Here is a 21,682-nt window from a genome sequence, read left to right as displayed (position 1 = left end):
GTGGATAGAAGCCAAGGATGCTTCTAAACATCCTGAAAATGCACAGGACAGCTCCCAATGACAATTGTCTGGCCCCAAATGTCAATAGCGCTGAGGTTGAGAGACCTTGTACAGGAATGCGGCAGCTCCCCTGGAGCTATGGCCAAGCCCAGGTGAGAGTGGGAGCAGAAAAGGAAAGAACATTGGTAATGAAGACAACCTTCAAGGTTCCTCAAGGACCCTACCAGATCTGTGCCAGGGTTTTCAAGACAGGAGAGTGGAATAAGTAACTAGCTATGCCATGTGGTTTCAGAATTGTTAAATTTGCACTTGAATAGAGGTGGCATCGGATACCCTGTGTATTTTATTTTTTCTGTTCCTATACTAGCAGCATTACCAGGGCAACCTTGAGACTCTTCAAAGGTTCATTTTAATTGTTCAGTGTCTAATATATACATTTTAAAAACTGTTCAACAAATGGAATTGTATTGTGCAAGACTCACTCTACCCTAATCTTTAAATCAGCACTTGAGGTGGAAAGAGTGTCCTGAATCTTATGTTTTAGACAGAGGGCTGAGCGGTCGTTACTGTAACATGGCAAACACAGTCCCGAACCAGAAAAACTGCCTGTGTGTATGACTGGCTTTCAGCCAAATCTGAACTCAAAAGCCAGAAGTGTTCAGAAGGATTCAGATTCACAGTGGGGCTGCTCACCCTGGTTCTGGTATTTGTCGTGCCAGGGGACAGAGTGGGTGTAGTGTGTTTCATTATAAGCCGAACTTAAATTCAGCATCGTGAGAGAGTCTGGTGATTGATGCTGCAATTTTGAATACCTGTCTCCCTTTGGATTCTTTAGTGATGCTCGTGGTATTCTTCACATATTAGTTTTTGATCGGCAGTTTCAAAATTTTGTGAATGAAATGTGTGGTTTGTAAGAATCAAATTGTGAGTCCCCGCATACTGCACTGAGCTCCAGTTCCGCACCCAGCCCAGCAGTGGGTCCAGCTATGTGCACCTCTCTCTTCTGACACTGCAGGGCAAGATTCACTCGAGGGGAGTGATCGCTTGGGTACTTTTGCATATTCCTAATCAGGAGGGTCCTCACTCCTGACACTGCTTTACTGAAGCTTATTTGACACAACTCAAAACCTTACTGTGCAGTCAAATCTGGCCCCTTAGACTCCAAAGAGGAAAAAATAAATCACTCCAAGAGAAAAATGCCAGGTTTACAGAAGAGTAAAAATGGAGAAAGTCAGTAGATGGTGAGCTGGCAGGCCAGAGGTGTCACCAGAGGAGAAACCTGTACAAGGCTATTTCTTTCTTTTTGTTCCAGAAATCCAGGTGTCAAGTCACCATCAAGCATGGATAATTACAAAAGCAGTTTTGATAGCTATATGCTATATATATTTTATATAGCAAGAAAGAAAGAGAAATTTCCTCTTAGTAAAATGTTCACTTTTGTCAACCCTAAAAGGTTTTGCTGGTGACCCTGTTGTAGCTGGCAGGAGTTTGTTTGTTTTCTCTTGTTTTAAACATGTGCAGTGTAGAAGGCATAGCATTCTCTCCTAAGAGCTCGTCATCGGGTGGGAATCTGTTCTACACAGTCTGCTTGCCTTGGCATTCGCGTTTTGAACACTGAGCAGGCTTCCACCAGTCCCCGTTGTGACAGTGACAGATGTTACATTCATCCACTTTCACTTCAATGCCAGCCGGAATGATCGTAGTTCCTGCAAAGCAGTTTGGACCTGGAACACATACATACGCTGATTAGTTGATTAAGTGTGAGAGTCTCCCTTTCCTTCTCCCCGACCCCAATAAAAAGAATATAACCCCCAAAGCCATGAACGAGTAGGTCAGACTACTCTTTTTTTTTTTTAAAGAAGATGTTGGGGGTAGGAGTTTATTAATTAATTAATTAATTTATTTTTGCTGTGTTGTGTCTTCGTTTCTGTGTGAGGGCTTTCTCTAGTTGCGGCAAGCGGGGTCCACTCTTCATCGCGGTGTGCGGGCCTCTCACTATGGTGGCCTCTCTTGCTGCGGAGCACAGGCTCCAGACGCACGGGCTCCGTAGTTGTGGCTCACGGGCCCTGTTGCTCCGCGCCATGTGGGATCCTCTCAGACCAGGGCTCGAACCCGTGTTCCCTGCATTAGCAGGTAGACTCTCAACCACTGCGCCACCAGGGAAGCCCCAGACTACTCTTAACAGTGTATCTTTAAGGAATTTTCTAGTCATCTCCCTCAAACGCAAACTTTTAACTCCTACTGTCTTTTGCATACAGCTCATATTCCCCATGTATGTCGCACATTCAAAAGAAAAAAGATCCAATGCTCAAAATGTCTTATGGTCTGTTACTAAGTACGTGCAATTTTCTAAAGTAAGGTAAGGATTAAACTCTATTTGCTTTATGCTCTGGGGTGTAAATGCTGCCAGAGTGTCCCTGAAACCATCTAGCACGGTCAGCATCACTTGTCAGTACCCTGTGGCCTGTCCTCTCCCTTCCCATGGTGGGTTTGAGGCAATGAACTCACTCACTCCCTGGTTTTAGCGCTTCCCTCAGCCCAGTTCCTGGAATCCCGGCTTGTTTCTTGATAACAATGAATAATTCATGACCAGATGATTTATTCATGTCCCAAACAAGCTTTGTGAGAGGTTCATTTGATTTTTGTAAATGGAGTTCCTTTAATCTGCTGGTTATCTATTTTTTTAAAGAATGACCCAAAGGTTTGGCTTCTGAAAGTCAGCAGGAATTTTATTTTACTTTTTCAGATTCAGAAAAACTTTACTGAAAATGTCACTTGTTCGTTAAAGATAGATGTTTTTTAAAATTCACCGATCTGTTTTTTACTTCTTGTCTTTCTCCCCTTTTCCTTACTTTCCTTTTATTTTCTCTGTTTTTCTTTCCCCCCCTTTGGTTTTTGTTTTCTTTTAACCATCCCAATGTAGAAATGCGCATGTTCGGTATTGGTGATATTATTTCTCAAATTTAAATGGGATAAAGATTGCTTCCCAAGGTGCAGTGGATTATAGCGGAGTGATGCAAATTGCTGTTTCTTAGAAACGACTTGGTGTAAGTCTCTGAGATACGTATTTAGATAAAGAGAGGGAGCATTGAGTTGTGTCTACTGGTGATTTATTCATCCAACATTATTGGCCACTTGCCATTACCACTACAAAGTAACATGGCAACATACATTGATATCAGTGCCCTACTTTCATTTGCTTACCACTTGGTAACAATTTACGAGACTATCTTTACCATGAAGTAAATGAAATCGAGGTGATTTGTAGTTCACTTCATAATTGGAATCTTGCCTTTCTAAAAATGGTAATTATTACATTACAATGTTGATTTCTCAACACACAACTATTCAATATGCTGCAGCTTTAATCACCATTGTTTCAGAGCTCCCGGAGCTCAACTGTGCATTTATTTACCGACTGCGTTTGCGTACCTATGCCTTTCCTTCACTCAGGTGGACAGACACCTGGGGCGTGTGCCTGGGCATGAAGAGCCAGCAGGAATAGGAGGGATATAATGGGTCCACACGGATAAATTAAACAGCTTAGCGAACTGTCTTCTTTTGCCCAGGAGGTGCTTCTCCTTAAGATGCTGTGGTTATAAGCTCTTGGCCATCTTAATTGCCGATTATTTAAGGATCACTGTATCAATTCCATAAGTCTTAGCGTTTAAGTCATTGTTTGATAGGCTGAACTGTCTTTGAGTCTACACCTCCCTGAGAAAATTCCACACCAAATCATGAATGTGTCCTGTTATTAGAGAACTTGGCAAGGAATCTTTTTCAGAACGTAGCTGCTTCTCCCATGGCTGCTGTTGACAGACCTCTCTCAGCCCTGCTGGGTCTCAGCCAGACAGGGTCTGACCACAGCCATACTAACTTCAGAAATTGAACTAGATGAACGCTAACTACAGTTTTCCCAGAACTAGCCCAGAGAAAGCAATAGTCTCTCTCTTTCCACTTCTCCATATCCAACCAACTGTTTTCACCCTAGTTGTATACTTTTAACTTTTCCAGATGGGAAAATAATTTATTTTTTCTAAACACTGGCTCCAAAACAAAGAAGTCCCTGAAACAGAACAGGTAGAATGTTACCCAGAAAGAGTTTTCCCAGCTTCTTGAAAGCATTTGGAAATGTGTCAGTAGAATCTTCACACACTCTCTCTCCTCTGTCTCCCTCTTTCTCCCCCTCTCCCCCCTACCCGCTCCTTTTTTCTGTCTTTTTCTCTCTCTCTCTCTCTGTGTGTGTGTGGGGGGGGCACACTACTGGCTCACAGGGGGCAGGTTCATCTCAGTGGAACAATAAGAGAAAAAGGCAGGGAGGGATCTTGGTAAAAAGAGATCTCTAAGTCATCATGCTTATGTTGAAGAGGGTTTTTCCTAGAGCTCTGCTTTTCATATCTGCCCCTTTTGGCATATGTTGGTACCACACAGTGATCAGCATGTATGTGATCAGCCTCTGTACATCCTTTCTTAAAACTCATTTAGAATGCCTGCACTCTCAGCTCAGGAAATATTAATTTCTGTTGACTGACAGAATGAAATGAAAGATCCTTTGCACTTTGCCAGGATTGACCAGTCAAAGGCGCTGCCTGTGAATTACATAGTAACCTCTGGGCAGTCTACTTGGCAGCCAGAGGTATTGTGCAGAATCGAAAACTCCTGTCTGATCTCATTAACAATGATTTTATAAGCACCCGTCTGAGAACTTCAGGTGTAACTAAAGCAAGCTTGTTAATAGCCTTATCTGCTTAAAAGTAATTTAGATAATTGTCAAGCAAAATGGTTGGCACTATTTAGAAATTCTTCTGGTCTTGGCCCTTTTTCCTTAATAGTGCTGACAGTACATGCTATTTGCTTTCAGCGTGTGAGTGTCCTACATGAATCCCTTACGCAGGAAATCTGTCCTTCTATCTACTCTCTTCCTTTTATTTGGGGGCTGCTTTCCTTTCATCTTGGTTTACGTGAAAGAATAAGTTGCTTAGAAGAGTGAGCTCAATGGCAAAAGCAACAAATTTTAATGCTGAAGACTTGGAGAGACTCCAGAGGGTGCAGTGAAAATGATTAAACTGAAGGCTGGCAAATAGGACCTCTGAAAAAGGTTAAAGGGATTGGAATTATTTAATCTAGAAAGAGAAGACAAAGGTATAACTCAATAACTCTCAGGGATTGAAGGCTTATTATGTGAAGAATGGTGACCAAATGTTCTTGCTTCTGGCACCCAGAATAAGAGGAAATGGAGATGCATTGATTCTCAAGGAATTAGAAGCTCCCACAGAAATTACTCAGCGAACTGAGAACTGAGTGTGGCAGTTGCCAAGAGTGTGGTGAGGCCTTCTCTCTCAGAGATCTTTCAGAACGCAGGAGGTCTCATCTGTCAGGTAGATTGAAATCGTCAGTTCCTTGAAAACAGGAACGGAGTATCTATTATTTCTCATGGTCCAGGCCTAATACTGTGTCTTGCAAATATTAAAAACTCAGTATGTGTTTGCTTAACTGAATGAAATAGTATGAACCAGCTAGTTATATATTGGAAGCAAAATTATTTTCTGAACTTATAGATCTGGCCTGACATATATATCAGGCCTAGCCCTAGTAATATAGAAATATTTGACCCATTGAGGAAGTTGGAAGTTGAAAAGCCAGTGGGTTTAGAATGACGAGTGTACTGAGAAGTGACTGGGAAAACAGTGGTGTTCTGGAGCTGGGCGCTTCTCTTGGCTTGAAAGAGCCATTATTAAATATTCAGGAAATTTGTAACCTTGTTGATATTATTTTGGTAGCTTGTAAGTAACATTTGGGAAGTATTTATGCCACTGAAATCAGCAAATGCTACAGATCAGGATTTTAACTGCCCCTCTCCCCACCTGAGAGCCAAATGATATAATCATTTATGTCACTGGGTTAGGGCTCAGGATACAGGGCATTACTGGGAATGTTAAAGATTTTGCTCCTCATTCTAAAAGCAATGGGAAGCCAATGAAGTATTTGGGTAGGGGTTCGTGTGTGTGTGTGTGTGTGTGTGTGTGTGTGTGTGTGTGTGTGTGTGTATGCGCACACATAAGCATCTGTGCATATGCAGGCACGTCGATAATCATGAAGTAAAGACTGATTCCATAAACTGCACCAGGGTCGCCATGTGATTGGTCCACAATGCACCCATCTTTGGACTGTCCATGATGTCTCAATGGAGGTAGGACCTTTGAGATTGCAGACAAAGAGTAGAACCCTCACAGGCCCTGGCCACTGTGTGATTCCTGTCTCCTTTGCTCTGAGGCATTAAAAGTATCTGCTAAAATGCTGGGGTAATATTAAATTAGCATCAGAAATTAACACATCGGCTTGAATTAACTGATCAGATTACCCCTTATAGAAAGTAAGGTCCTAAGGGAAAAAGCACCAGGAAACGTGCAATTTCATCTGGGAAAAGGCAAAGGGTTGTTGGGAGGAGCAGGTAATTGCTAGGAAGACAGTTTAGCTGGAGTCTGTTAGGGGACCAGGGTCAGTTTTAATCTGATGGAGATACTGGGCTGTTTGGGGAATTGGAGGATCCTATCAGTCAAACAACAAACCAGTCCTGGATAAGTGAAGCATAAAAGCACTAATTAAAGTTGTATGTAGAGGATATCCAGAATAGCCCAAGGAACCATGCCTGGAGGGAATACAATCAGGAACAAGGGCCAACATCATGCCACAGATATGACCCAGTGAAGACACACCTTGGGTGCAGATATAGCAGCCTGCTCCGTCGACATTCCCAACCCAGGACCCCGGATGCTGCTATGAGGGCCATCAGCAGAGCCAGCTCCCTGACCAGAGTCTTGCCATGATGAGGATTGTATAGTTCTTCTGGAAGTCACAAGCTTTCAGTGGGAAGTGTGCAGCAGGTGAGCCTGGGGACAGAGCCCAGTCAGATTCCTGCACCCTAGCTGCAAGGGAGGCTGGGACATGGGTACCTGGCATTTGCAGCTTCTCTAGGGAGAGAGAGACTTGCTTCATACATAGAGGATTCCCCAGTCACAGGAAGGAGGCAGTTGTGCATTTCAGATGCTAAGATGGATGGGCAGAGGGGTCAATGAGGGAAGACTTCATGTGCTTCAAAATTTTTTCTCTGGGGCTGACTGCCAGTGTGCTTGTCTAGCAATCAGGTAAGAAATGTTCAGAAAAAGACTACTCTAAGCATGAGTGATACAGCTGTTAAGACAGAGCTCCTGCCTTTGGGGAGTTGACATTCTAGTGGGGTGAATCAGACAAACAATAGAAAAACACACAGGACATTTCAAGTCATTCTGAGCTATGAAGAAAATAAATAAGACAGTGTAGCTGAGGGCCTAGACCCAGGGAGGGAACATTCGTTAGAGTTTACAGAACATGTTCGTATATGTTTTCTTGTTTCATATTCACCGTAATGCTGTAAGGTGTCATCATGAATCCCATTGCATACATGAGGAAAGTAAAGCTCAGAGAGATTAAGGGACTTAATAAAAGGCAGAGAGCTAGATAATGGGAGAGCTTAAATACCAACCGTCTTATTCTGACTACTTTCCTCGAGGAGAGGCTTTTTTATGTGTCCTATCACTCCAAATGTCAGCCAGAATGGTACCCTTTCCTGTTCCTGACTCCCCAGCTTGCTCTTGTAGGAAGCTCGGATGAGATCCAGGTCCCGTTGGCAACAATGAATTCAGTGAACACCTTGGGAGTTCTTTTTAAGAATTTTCACCCACGACCTTACTTCCTCCTCACATGAACTACTATTTCCTGTGTATTATAGGTCAGACAGTGAGACACGGAAGTATCAGTGACTTTCTCAGAGTTACAGCTAGTAAGTGATTGAGCTGCGACCCAGAGCCATTTTTCTAGGCTCCATCCCAGAAGTCAATCTTCCTGTGAGTAGGAGCTACTTTTCATTTCCTGCAAGGTTTTTTTTTTTTTTTTTTTTTTTTTTGCGGTACGCGGGCCTCTCATGGTTGTGGCCTTTCCCATTGCGGAACACAGGCTCTGGACGCGCAGGCTCAGCGGCCATGGCTCACGGGCCCAGCCGCTCCACGGCATGTGGGATCTTCCCGGACCGGGGCACGAACCCGTGTCCCCTGCATCGGCAGGCAGACTCTCAACCACTGCGCCACCAGGGAAGCCCTTCCTGCAAGTTTTAATAGCACCTGGGATGGGATGGGATGGATTAGAGGGAAAAGGTTAGGATGTTAAATTCCTGTTTAAGTCTGTGTGTGTGTATGTGTGTGTGAGCTTGCACACATGTATAAGTAAAGGGAAGGTCTGGCTACACAATCCCTGTGGGGCAGAAAATTGAGCCCCTCCAGCAGCAGCATTCAGCCTCTTCTCCGTAAGTGCAAAGCAGGAATTGCTCCCAAGAAGCAGATTTAGCTGAGAAAAAGTGTGGCTCTAGCGATCGTCTCCAAAGGCCACCAGGCTGGCGCTGAGATCTCTCAGTAGGAGATGCCCTGTTCTTGTTGCCCCAGATCTCCTTTACAGCCAAGCCTCCTCCTTCCCAGAGACTTGGAAAGCCAGGCTGGCCATGACCATTTTATAGTCACTTCTGGATTAGAAACTGGTATATGGCGTCCCTGAAAACCCTCCTTCTGACAACAATTTCATATTGCCTGACAGGCCTTTTTTGAGTATTGCAATTTCTGGCCTTGATTTGAAAATTTATTATTGATGCTTGGTGTCTTTTAGAAATTGGCTGTAAACGATCTTCCTGCTGCATAAATGAGGCAGATTCCTATTGTGTTAGGTTATAAACATCCTATATTTATTCGGCAGGGCATCTAAATCATTGTTTCAGCAAATAGGAGGCTTGTAGGCGTGAGTCTGGGATTGAATTGGATTGGATTATGTTCATCCTTTTAACCGATTTTAATTCTCTGCTTCAGGAAGTCTGACAGATGTTATTGTGCTACCAAAAAGCAAGTAGGCTTCTGATCAGGTGAACCCATTTCCGACTCTTAAAATCTTGGAGAAAATGTTTCTAGCAACAAGTAATGAGAGCTGATTGCAGTGAAAATTGAACGAAGTGACTGAAACCTCCCCAGTAGCACATTCCCGTGGCCTAGTTAGGCCTGGACAGAGAGCAGAGATGAGATTCGGGTTGCTGATGGGAGCCTGCAGACTGGAGAATGGGGTGCTGCTCTCTACCTGCTTCTAGACCCTCATCCCTACGTTACTTTCCAACTATTTTATTAAACCTGAGAACAAAAAGCTTCCTCGGATTAAGGTGGCAAGTCAGGAAGGATCGTTTTCTCAGAGGCTGCCCTAGAGGTGCCTGTTAATCATTTTATTTGAAAATTCAGTACTGCTGAACTCCCACACAAATTTCAGTGTGCGGGCTCTGGAGAGCTTTTTGGCCCTTAAGTATGTAAGATTTATAGCATGGTGCTTCTATTAAGCAAAGTCCGAAGACTGGAGAAGAGAGAGGAAGGACACGGTCAGGCTACACGATAGAGGTAAAGGTTGGCTGCTTTTTTCCTAATTCCAGGCAAATCAGCAGCTGTGAGAATCTGGCATCATTCACAGTCTGCATTAGCTGGCCCTGTATGTCCAGTCTCACCTTCACGAGGATGTGTGTGGTCAGAAAATGGCTTGGTTTGCTGTTGTATAAAACACTATCTGGTTAGTTTTTGCTTCAGATGATGAAATAGTCTCAGCCCAATTTTCCAACCTTAAACCAGATGACCTCCCCTTGTTAGAGCTTTCAGTGTTTTTCATGTTTCTTCTCAGCAATCCTAAAGGTAGGAAGAGCTGGTATTACTCTACCCATTTTACAGCTGAGGACACTGAGTTTCAAACAGAGAGGAGGTGAGGTGATTTACTACTTACTTATTTCCCAGGTGAGGCGCTTTATTTCGAGGTGAGCAGATAGAACTCTGGAGTCATACTGTCTACATTGTAGTCCTCCTTCTGCCATTTCCTGGAGGTATCATCTCAGAGTCCTCAGCCATAAAGTGGGAATAATATTAAAATAATAAGAGTATTTACCTTACGGAGATTTTGAAGAAGCAAATGAATTAACATATGTAAAGTACTTAGAACAATGCCTATCATGAACTAACAATAAATGTTAGTTGTTGCTATTTATCATTCTCATTATTATTACTACTAGAGTTACCATCTGTGCTACTTTGGGTAGCTTATGGATTACAGGACCTTTGATTCCTAGTGTGTATTTCTTTTTTTAATTTTAAAATATCAGTGAAGAAGTTAATATGGTTAATGTCAACCAGTATTTTTTGCAAAGTGAGTGGATGTACAACAAAAAAATCATTCCTATGTGGATTTTCCCCAGCTTTGTTTACTATTTACCAGGCAGCCAGACAGTTGAAGAGAACAGCTGAATAGAGAGCATGACTGGGGAGAGTTAAGGGGAGATATATTAGTCTGAACCAGTTGTTGACTGTAGAAGAATTCATTAGGAAATTGATTTAAAATGATTTGCTTGGATGGTACAGACAACTGGTTTCATTTATTGGAAAGAAAGAGCCCAGCTATGGTGGGAGAATGTCTAAGGTAAAGGCTAACAAAGAGATTGCAAGCTAATTTATTTATTTATCTATCTATTTTTTATTTTTTTTGTTAAATTTATTTATTTAGTTTTGGCTGCGTTGGGTCTTCGTTGCTGTGCAGGCTTTCTCTAGTTGCGGCGAGCGGGAGCTACTCTTCGTTGCGGTGCGCGGGCTTCTCATTGCGGTGGCTTCTCTTGTTGCGGAGCACGGGCTCTAGGTGCGCCAGCTTCAGTAGTTGCAGCACACGGGCGCAGTAGTAGTGGTGCGTGGGCTCTAGAGTGCAGGCTCAGTAGTGGTGGTGCATGGGCTTTGTTGCTCCACGGCATGTGGGGTCTTCCTGGACCAGGGATGGAACCCACGTCCCCTGCGTTGGCAGGCAGATTCTTAGCCACTGCGCCACCAGGGAAGTCCCTGCAAGCTAATTTAAAGAGAGAGTAGGCAATGATAGCTATCTATGGATTGATCAATTTATCTACCTATCTATCTAAAGGTTTCTGCTTTTTTATAGCATTTTCTTAGTGCTTAAAAAAAGGATAATGTGTAAATGTCCAGCAATAACAGAGATAATGAATGAATTATGGTACTCCACTTCATAGACTCTTCTGTAGCCATGAAAAAGAATGAACTATAATACCTAGCTGACCTTCAGGGATTTTCATGAATTATTATTGAATAAGAAAAGAATTATGCAGAGAAGTGGGTATAATATCCTGTTTTAATAAAACAAATATAGACAAACTTCTGTGTGTACATTTGTATAGAATTAGGATGGAGGAAAAATAAAGAAGCACAAATACTAAGTTGTTAACGAGGATTATCTTGCTGGAGGAAGGGATTGCTGATGGGGGAGGAGATGGGGATAGGACAAGTAGCAGGAGGAAAACAAGTGCATCATGAAATATTTGGTTCTATGTATAAAAATAAAGAGAAGTTTTAGACTGACATGCATTTTAAAATCAATGTGTACATTTAATGCTGTAATTGTTCCTTTTTTCCTTAAAATCTGTTAAATCGATAATGTGTCTGACAATCAGGTACATCTTAAAACTGAGAAAATGTAGTGAAAGTCATAGAAGTGGGCAGACCATGAAGAGCCCTCAGTGCCCCAGTTTCCTTGACGCTAAAGTTCTATGGCACTGCTGTCCATGATAGCAGCCACTAGCCATATATGCCTATAGAGCACTTGAGATATGGCTAGTCCAAAATGAGATGCTCTGTAAATGTCAAAAACAGACATCAGACTTCAAGGAATTAGTAAGTCTTTGAACGTAAGAGAAAAGGAGTAAAATCACTCATTAATATTTTTTATATAAAGTATGTGTTGGGTGACAATATTTTGGATATATTGGGTTAAATAAAATGTATCAATAAAATTAATTTCATCTTTTTACTTTCTAATGTGGCTAATATAGAAAATTGAATTTTAGAAAATTTACATAAATTTGAAACTAAGTTTAGAGAATTTAAAACTCAGTGTACGTCTCCCGTGATATTTCTATGGGACAGTACTGGCCCTAAGGAATTACAAAAGGATGAAGAGGTATTAGGAATGGCCAAGAGGAAACTAATTTTTACATAATTTGGGAGGAAGGAATGCTAGGTATTGTGGAAAAGGGCATAACTGTAAGACAGGGGCTCTCAAAACACGTGCCTTTGATCAGTAGTGTCACTGAGAATATCTTTGAAATGCAAATTCTCCAGCCCCACCAGACACCTGATCAGAAACTGTGGGTATGGGGTCCCAGATCTGTGTTTCTGTGGTTTTTTTTGTTTGTTTTGTTTTTTTTTTGCGATACGTGGGCCTCTCACTGCTGTGGCCTCTCCCATTGCGGAGCACAGGCTTCGGACGTGCAGGCTCAGCAGCCATGGCTCACGGGCCCAGCTGCTCCGCGCCATGTGGGATCTTCCCAGACCGGGGTACGAACCCATGTCCCCTGCACCGGCAGGCGGACTCTCAACCACTGTGCTACCAGGGAAGCTCTGTTTCTGTGTTTTAATAAACATTCTAGGTGATTTTGATGCAGGCTAAAATTTGCTTTAGGATAAGGCAGAGCTTGGATAAAAGCTGTAGAAGATAGCGTGGTTAGTCTGAGTTTTAGAAGATGCCTCAACATAGATTAAGCTTATCCCAATGGCAGTGAATGCAGCATGCTACACAGGCTTTTAGCAGTGGGTCATTCCTGAGGAGAAACTCTGAGCAAGAAAATGGTGGTTAAATGCTTCAATTACTTTCAAGTTTCAGCATCGGCCTCTGAGCTGTCATTATTGTGTTTCTTTGATAAGTGTGATTTCTATCCACACGATAGCTTTGAGAATCAGAGTCATGTGTGAAACTTGGCATTTGAAACCATTTTGGATGCTTTAATGACCTCACTTTCCAAAACCAAGTTGGTTATCACTGGAAAGAAAAGAATATATATTTATCTTTGGGATAGAAACAGGTTAGAAAAGATTGTAGTACTCAGTTTTATCTAACTTTCATATAAAAGATAGAATTTCTTTAAGCGACAAACTTTCTATCTCTGACAGCGAATTTAGTATCGTCTTTAAAACTGCCTACCTCATTGATGAAAAAATTGCAAACCTATTTTCATTTTCTTAAAATGCTTGAGTGAACGTACTAGAATGGAAGTAGCGTCCTCACTGTGGGGGAGGGGCATAGGACGTGGGGTATGCTTGTCAACAAAGTGGGTACCAACACACACACACACACACACACACACACAATCCACACAGCATACTTCATAACGGAGATGAAACAGAAAACTTTCCATTTTCTATGTTCAAAGACACAAAAGATCTTGCAACCGAAAAAAAGAAAAAAAAAAGGTGATGAGCAGGTTATTTCATTAGTGGATCATATGACCAGAGGTGCCCTATTGACATTTCCATGATTTTCACGGTCATGAATTATTAGACATGCCATGGGTAAATTAAGAAACAAAATGACATTTTCTTTAATGTTCATCTAACAATGCCTGTAGATGGCTAATAACTGTGGCACAGAAATGAGGACAAGATTAGTAAAAATAAATGGTTCACAAACTGTAGACTGAGTCTAGTCTAGGAATATTTCTAGTCTAGAAATATAACGTTTAGTAGGCGGGTATATTTCCTTCCTGTATGGTTGTGGCAAAAGTAGATACTGAATATAAATAACAATGGGATAAAATTTGTAAAAAATAGTAAACATATTAAGGGGATTTAATTTGGTCTAGAAGTCAGAGAAGGGTGCCTTGAGGAGGTGATAGATGATAATGAGAGGAAGGGGTCAAAGGAGCTACATGTGAACATCTCCTAAGTGCAACAAAAGCTTGGCTCTTAGGGAAGCATTTAAGGTACTGCAGAGTAGAGAGCCAGTGGAAGCGGGGACCAAAGATAAAAGCAGAGACATAAGTATGAGCAATTTCTTAGTATTTAAAAAAAACTATATTTGGAGTTTTGGATTGCTTCTAGAGGGCCATTGAAACCATGCCATCATCAGATTTACTTTTTTTTTTTTTTTTTTTTGCGGTACGCAGGCCTCTCACTGTTGTGGCCTCTCCCGTTGCGGAGCACAGGCTCCGGACGCGCAGGCCCAGCGGCCATGGCTCACGGGCCCAGCGGCCATGGCTCACGGGCCCAGCCGCTCTGCGGCATGTGGGATCTTCCCGGACCAGGGCACGAACCCGTGTCCCTGCATCGGCAGCAGACTCTCAACCACTGCCCCACCAGGGAAGCCCAGATTTACTTTTTAACTAGATTATGCTGGCTTCAATGTAAATAATGAGCTGGAGCAGGGGTGAGGGCCTTGTTGCAGAAAGTGGACCAATTGAATCAGTTCTTACATTAGTCCAGGCAAAGGTAAGTGTGGCCTAGACTAGGGTGGTGGCCATGGGGATGGAGAGAAGTGAATGGATGTGAGCACTATTTAGATCGAATCAACATGATTTGGTGGTGGAGCGAATGTGTGGAATGAGGTAGAAGGTACTCCCCAAGTTCCTGATGCAAGCAAGGATGTGGGACACTGATGAAGGAGCCGGGTTTGGAGGAAAGAGAACGCAGTTAGTGTTAGGAACATTGAGTTTATGCACGCGAGTCATCTAGGTGGAGATGAATAGCAGAATAGAATTGACTGAGCTGCCAGGAAGAGTTGGGTGTCCCTGGCAAACGAGTGGTCATTGAAGCCAGGGGAGTGGATGAGGGGTCCCTGGAGCTTTTGGTGTAGGACAAGAAGAAAGAGGGCCTAGGACAGCAGATGGGACAGTTGGAGCCAACTAAGGTGACTGAAATGACGTCTCCAAAGGGGAAGGGAAAAAAATTGGCAGTACATGGCGTCAGAAAAGCAAAGGAAGGGAAATATTTCTGGTAAGGGCAGTGACAGCAGTGTTGAATGCAGCTGAGATGGCAAATGAGATATGGGCTGAGAGAGGTTTATTGGTGACTCACAGAAGCACTTTCTGTGGAGTAGTAAAGGCAAAAGCCAGAAGGCTGAGGGAGGGATGGACATAAAGAAAGCCTGGTCAGTAGCCGAATGAGGCCAGAGTTGAGGGAAGATATTTAAGATGAGAGAGAGAAATATGTTTAAATGCTGGTGAGAGCCTCAGGGGGAAAGAAGAGTTGAATGTAAAAAGGTGGGATGTGGGGGGAAGATAATTGACAGAACAGATTCCCTGAGAAAGCAGTAGGGCATGGGATACTGTGTACTCAGTTGGGAGAGAGGGAACTTCTTCCATTGTAATAGGCAATAGGAAGCTACAGGAGTTTCTTTCTGATGATTTCTATCTTCTCTGGGAAGTAGGAGGGATATTAATCTGCTGAGATTGAAGGGAGAAGATGAGGAAAAGAGAGGGTTGACACAGTCATTCCGGGAATGAAAAAGATAGCAGCCTGGGGAAGCATAATGGAATTGTCGAACAGGCTGAGGGTCCAGATGAGAATGCTGACTATCATTTGCAGTGGTTCCCATTTGATGGCTCCTGTGATCTTCCCACTGGAGCCCAGCAATACTGTGGAAGAGTGCCCCAGGCAGAGAGCATCATTGAATAGCCTCGTGACCTTGGGCGAGTCACTTATTCTCCATTTCCTCATCTGTGAACTGGGAATAACAAGGGTACACATCTGGTAGGATTGTTGAGATTATTAAATGAGTTAGTACACATAAAGTACCGAGACTAGTTCGTAGATAGTGTACCGTGTACCCTGGATACTAAGTGGTTAGCTGTTCTCCAGCTTTGGGGTTTTGACAGGCATGAGATGATAGGAGCAAAGGAATGGGAAATATTAACGAGAGAGGTTGAAATTGTAGATGAGGAGCTAAACTGGAGAACAAGGGACATGAAGCCATGGATTTGGAAAATCACTAGATGGTTTTGTATTTACTGGAAGTCCTCCTGGTATGGATTCCTGGCCTAAAATTAGAATACGCTAGTTCTGCTGACAGAATTGGAGTGTTAATGGAAAATGAATAACAGTTTCTGAGCTCTGTTATTCCAGCTCCCCTTCTATACTTTGGCTTTGGTACCCAATTACACAAGGAATTTACATCAAAAAGATGTCGCTGTTTTGAGAACTTTACCTTAAAGCAGATCTTGTATGTGAGACTTTACGTTCTGAATTCCTGTGAAATGGGAAAGTTCTTAAGAAAAGAAACCAATTTATAAGAGGCTACATTAAGGGAATCCCCTCAACTTAAGGCAATTTTGTTTAAAAGCTGTAAATTTGCCAACTCTTCCTGTTTTCCTTGAGGTCCACAATGCAATTTAAGCCAGAAAAACAATCAGTTTGGCCCAAGCTTGAATTGCTGCAGCATATCAGCCTCCAAAAGTGAAATTTAAAAGGAACTCTCAGCATCGCTGATGGGCCTAGACACTCACAGGTGTTATTTTGTCTCCAAGAATAGATTTTGTACAGTCACTCAGATCACACGCTGGGACCCTGGCCTTTAATCATAAATGTAAATGGACTTTAGACACCAACATTTATTTCCAGGGAAAATGATTGAGATTTTATAGGTAAAAATATTACTGACAAGGCTAGTGAGCTCTCTGAAAATAGTTTCATGCGCTAACAAGCAAATAAATAAAATACAATTATAGACTAGGGCCTGCCCCCTAGGAGTCTAGAAATCTTGATTTTATTCTTGCCCGGGCAAATGATTTTGTCTTAATTTAGAGGAGACATTTAGAGGTGGGGAGGGTGGAGAGAAGAGAGATCAGGGTGGTCTATCTCAGGTGCAAATACCACCATTCTTATCTCAAAAATGCCCCTTAATCTGTTGCCTTCCCAGAAATTGCCAATGGACAGATGTCAGTTATTAAGGATAGTTTATTTATTCATTTATTCAAAAGAATTCATTGAAACCTTCCTATATGCCAGAGACTATGCACATCCCTGGAGTTACAGTGAGCACAAGACATATTCCCAAGTCTCAATGGGGTATACTCTAGCAGGAGTGAGGCAAGTACAAAGTTAGAAATAGGATTTTACAGGAAGGACGTATGAGGGAACCTAATCAAAACAGAAGAAGAAGGAGGCTTTCTGGAGATGCAAAGACTGAGTGGATCATGAGGGGTGAATGGGAAAAATTTTGGTAAAGAATCAGGACGGTGTGGTGGTGAGTGGGGAAGTTAGTGGCATAAGCAAAGAAGGGGTTATGGCCCATTGGAAAAATGTAAGAAATTGTGTAGAGTTGGAGCTTAGGGTCCCAGGAGAAGAATAGGGAGCTGAAACTGGAAGAGAAGAAAGGGCAGTGGCCAGGTTCTGGAAGACCTGTACTGAGTAGAAGAATGGACTTTACTATTACAGCACTGTGGGAACACTGAATAATTTTTAAATGGTAGAGGGCTGTAACCATGCTTATGCTTCAGCCAGATTGCTCCTGCTGCTGTGTGAGGTGGGGTTGGAAGGCCCCCAGCCTGGTGGAAGCAAGAGCAGTAATTGCTCCAGGAAAGAAATGGGGAAGGTCCACACGGAGCCAGTGGCTGTAGGAATGGAGAAGGGGGGATAAATTGGGGTGATCTTAAAGGGAGAATTAATAGAATGTGGATGTAAGTGATACGGAAGAGAAAGGAAATAAGATGATGTCCATATTTTTTGCTTATGTACTGGCTAGCAGGTGGTATCTTCCACGGAAAGAAGAAATATAGGAGCTAAGGCAAGTTTAGGTGGAAGGTCCAGAGTTCAGTTCTAGACATATTGAGCTTCAAATGTCTTTAGCTTATAACAAGTGGAAAGCTTAGAGTAAGTAGTGGGATCTATGGCTTGAGATCTCATGGGAGATATTTAAACTGAAAGCACCAATTAATTTAGAAGTCTTCAGGATATAGATGGTGAATGAATACATGCAAGTGGCTTCTTAGGAAGAGAGAGAGTAAATAATGGGAAGATTACTATTGACAGAACCCCAAGGAACTAACATTTACGTCATGAGTAGAGGAATGGAGCTCTGAGAGTGGTGTGTGAATGGATGGTTATAGAGATGGGAGTAAGACGGTATAACAGAAGTTAATGGAGAAGAAGATTTCAATAAAGAGTCAGTTCTGCTGGATGTTAAATAAAATAAGGGTTGGACATATCCATTAAATTTAGTATCCAGCAGGCCCTGGATGGCCTTGGCAAAAGCATTCCCACGTCATTGTGGGGATGAAGCTGGATATCAGTGGGTTTAAGAGTGACGTGTGCACAAAAATATGTAAATTATACTTTCAAGAAGACTCATTTTGAAAAGAAGGTGAAATGTAGGGTAAGTGACGAGGGAGAGAACGTACTGGGCTGGAATTGAGTAATTCAGTCAACTTCTGAGTTTTGTTGCTGTTGCTGTTTTTAACATCAGGAGATGTGTCCATCTATGTGCTTAGAGGAAAAAGCCCCCAGTGAAGGGAAAATTGCAGGTTCAGAGAAGAGGAAGTTCTGCACGTTCTGGCAGGGATGAGTTCTAGGAGTTGTTCATCGAAGTACCGTGATCTTAGGGCCAGCAGCAAAGGCATCAGCAGAGAGCTTGTTAGAAATGAGTAGTGTCGGGCCCTACCCTAGATTTATGCAACCAGAATCCACCTTTTAACAAGAAGGAACATTCTCCTGAGATAGATAGGAAGATAAAGACAGATAAGTGTCTTGATGTTGGCCAAGAAGGGAGTTAAAATGATGTTATGTCATTTTGCTGTGAGGGAGTGAAGGGATTTACTGAGAATAAGTAGGGGGCAGCGCATGTAGTAAAAGAGAGCCGGCTAGTGGGGGCTGAATGGGTAGCACTGAAAGGGATGGAGAAAGAAACCCTGAGCTTACTGTGCTCTGCATGTGAATGTGTGGATGTCTCCAACAGCCTAGGGCTGGTATAGGAGTGGGCAGACACTTAGGTTGATGTAGGTTTGGAGTTTTAGCAAAAGTGGGAGTCAGCAAGAGAGAGGGTGAATGAATGAACCACAGGGTCTCTGTTGGAAAGCGAAGTCAATGAACGTCAATGGGAGCTGATAGACTGGAAGGAAATGGGCGTCAACCATAGTTATTTATAGAAATGAGAACTATTACACTGCCAGCAACAGTGGCCACTCATCCAAAAAAATCTCTTCCTTCTCACTGCAGAGTGTTTTTGTTTGTGTGTTTTACAAATAACACATCTAAAACATTCACTCTTCTCTCTCCCCTGGTCACCTATCGAACTAGAGTCTGAGGCTGCGCCAGGCACTGAAACTGCCCACTAAAATAGCATCCTCCTTGTGATACCGACTGTGGCTTCTCAGTTCTTTAAACGGGAATAAGAAGACTCGTAAGATCTGGCTGAGGGCTTTAAAAGATCAGAGTGATATTCTTTGCTACCTTGAATGCCCTTTTTTAAATAACTATTTGCAAAGTGTATACAGGAAGTATGTTTTATGAATATTACACTGATTCTTCACCCAAATATTTTTTCTTTAATTTTTGAACTTCAAAGTACTTTGTTCTTCCCTTATGACACTATTTAACTATACAGTTGGCCCTTGAACAACACAGGTTTGGACTGCACTGGTCCACTTATATGTGGATTTTTTTTCATAATAAATACTATTGTACTACACGATCCATGGTTGGTTGAATACAGATACAGAGGAGCTGCCTACATGGAGGGTCAACTATAAAAGTTACTCGTGGGCTTCTCTGGTGGTGCAGTGGTTGAGAGTCCGCCTGCCGATGCAGGGGACGCGGGTTCGTGCTCCGGTGCGGGAGGATCCCACATGCCGCGGAGCGGCTGGGCCCGTGAGCCATGGCCGCTGAGCCTGCGCGTCCGGAGCCTGTGCTCCGCAACGGAAGAAGCCACAACAGTGAGAGGCCCGCGTACCGCAAAAAAAAAAAAAAAAAGAAAAAGTTATTCGCAAATTTTTCACTACACAGAGCGTTGATGCCCCTAACCCTCACGTTGCTCAAGGTTCAACTGTGTGTGTGTGTGTCTCTATATATTTTTAACATAGCTCAGTAGTTTCATCCCTTCTAAGAGACTGTAAAATTGTGAATATCAGGAGCTGCCTTGCTAATTTTTGTTGCATTGCTAAGCAAAGAGAAGGTTTTCTAGCTGCATCACAGGGTTCAGGAATAGGGTAGAGTATGCTAGAGAGAGGACTGGTAGAAGATTATGAAATGCCTTTTGTACCAAAATTAAATGTTTGTATTTTAACCTCTAAGATAGGCAGTCACTAAAAAGTAAAGTAGGGAAGTGATATGATATGCATCTTCTGGAAGCTCACGCTGTCCAGTCCAGAGAGTGGAGTACTGAACAGAGATGTGTAAGACGAGAGCAAGGACATGAGTTACAAAACCATTGTGCTCGTCCAGTGGAGAGTCAAGAGTCTGAAATGAGGCATAACTTTAAATATGGACAGGAAAGCTTTCATATACTACATTGTAGGGTTTAATGACCTTGGAGCGGGGATGAGACAGGAAGAAGCCTGTAGGTCACTCTGGGTTTCTGGATTGGGTGACACAGGTAATGCCATGCACTGAGATGGGCAGAGAGAGAAACAGGTTCAGGGAAGGGGAAGGGGATGGTGATGATGGTGGGGAGTGATCAGTTTTAGAAATTCTAAACTACTTTACTTATGGTAATAAACATTGGTTGAATACGCTAGAAGAAAAATGAATATGAGACTCTTTTGAACTTTAAGGAAGAGCCAAGGTTGAAATGGAAACATGTTATTAAAAATGTTTACATTTATTTCCCCCAAGTGGAATTTAGAAACCACTCCTACTGCCAGGTCTGTGGTGGGGAAGCAAAACATCTGGTTGAAATTCCACTGACCTTTAGATACACCTGAGTTTTCCTGCGATGCTCATTTTCATTCCAAATGGTACAGCAGAACCCTAGGGACTGTACTTCCTGGAGCGTTCCACCAATAAAGAGCATTTGTGTAGCACTTGCATTGCACACGCAGCTTTTTGAGCCAACTTGGTTCTAAACACTGAATTGGGCACTTTTAAAATATTTGCGTATCTGAGTTTGTTACTTCTTCACATCAGAAAGTTTGCAGAGTGATTGTGAAAGAGGTTAGGAAGTGAAGTCTCTGATCCTGTCAGTGTTTTTCTCTGAACCTTAGCAGAGGCACGTAGATAAGGCAATGGAAGGGGCCTCAAGGATGTCCTGATTAGGAATCAAGAAGGAAGATTCAAGAACTGCAAGAAATTCAAGAAATTCTAGAAATGTATTTCTAGACAGGTCCCAGTTTTTCACAACATAAATATGTGGCTAGGTCAACTTCTTACTACAGCTTGTTTCCAGTGGCAGAACTTAATGTTGTCCTAATTGCTTCTTTTCATTTGTGATTCTCTGATACTTTTGAGGGGGGTATAATGTCCTAAGTACGTGGAGCTTCTGTTTTTGTGTCCTGTTTGCTGTACCACCTGTGGTAAGCTGAATAATGGCCTCCTTGAAATGTTCACATCATAATCCCTGGAGCCTGTGAATATGTGACCTTATGTGATCAGAGGGGGTTTACAGATGTGATTAAATGAGGATTTTGAGACAGGGAGATTATCATGGATTATCCACATGGGCCCAACGTAATAACAATTGTTCTTATACGAGGGGAACGGGAGGATAAGAGTCAGTAGTAGGACATGTGATTTGGGAAGCAAGAGATTGGAGTGATGAGAGAAAGGGGTCATGAATCAAGTGTGCCGGTGACCTCTAGGAGCTAGGAAATGCAAGCAAGCAGAGTCTT

General features: G+C 42.6%; 1 protein-coding gene and 1 long non-coding RNA gene across 2 annotated transcripts in view; one reads left to right on the top strand and one right to left on the bottom strand.

The window, feature by feature from the left end:
• The window catches only part of LOC307187796, a 197,691-nt gene that overhangs the window by 39,114 nt on the left and 136,895 nt on the right, over nucleotides 1–21,682 (top strand). The window lies entirely within an intron of this gene.
• Nucleotides 1,128–21,682, bottom strand: part of VWC2L (von Willebrand factor C domain containing 2 like) — a 154,013-nt gene continuing 133,458 nt past the window's right edge. Inside the window, exon 3 of the mRNA XM_079924916.1 lies at nucleotides 1,128–1,724. Within this exon, the coding sequence (XP_079781042.1) occupies nucleotides 1,576–1,724 (149 nt within the window). The 3' untranslated portion in view covers nucleotides 1,128–1,575. The remainder of the gene's footprint in view (nucleotides 1,725–21,682) is intronic.

This window comes from Stenella coeruleoalba (genome assembly GCF_951394435.1).
Source record: "Stenella coeruleoalba genome assembly, chromosome: 6".
NCBI classification, from domain to species: Eukaryota; Metazoa; Chordata; class Mammalia; order Artiodactyla; family Delphinidae; genus Stenella; species Stenella coeruleoalba.
This window is presented reverse-complemented; position numbering and strand designations above follow the sequence as displayed.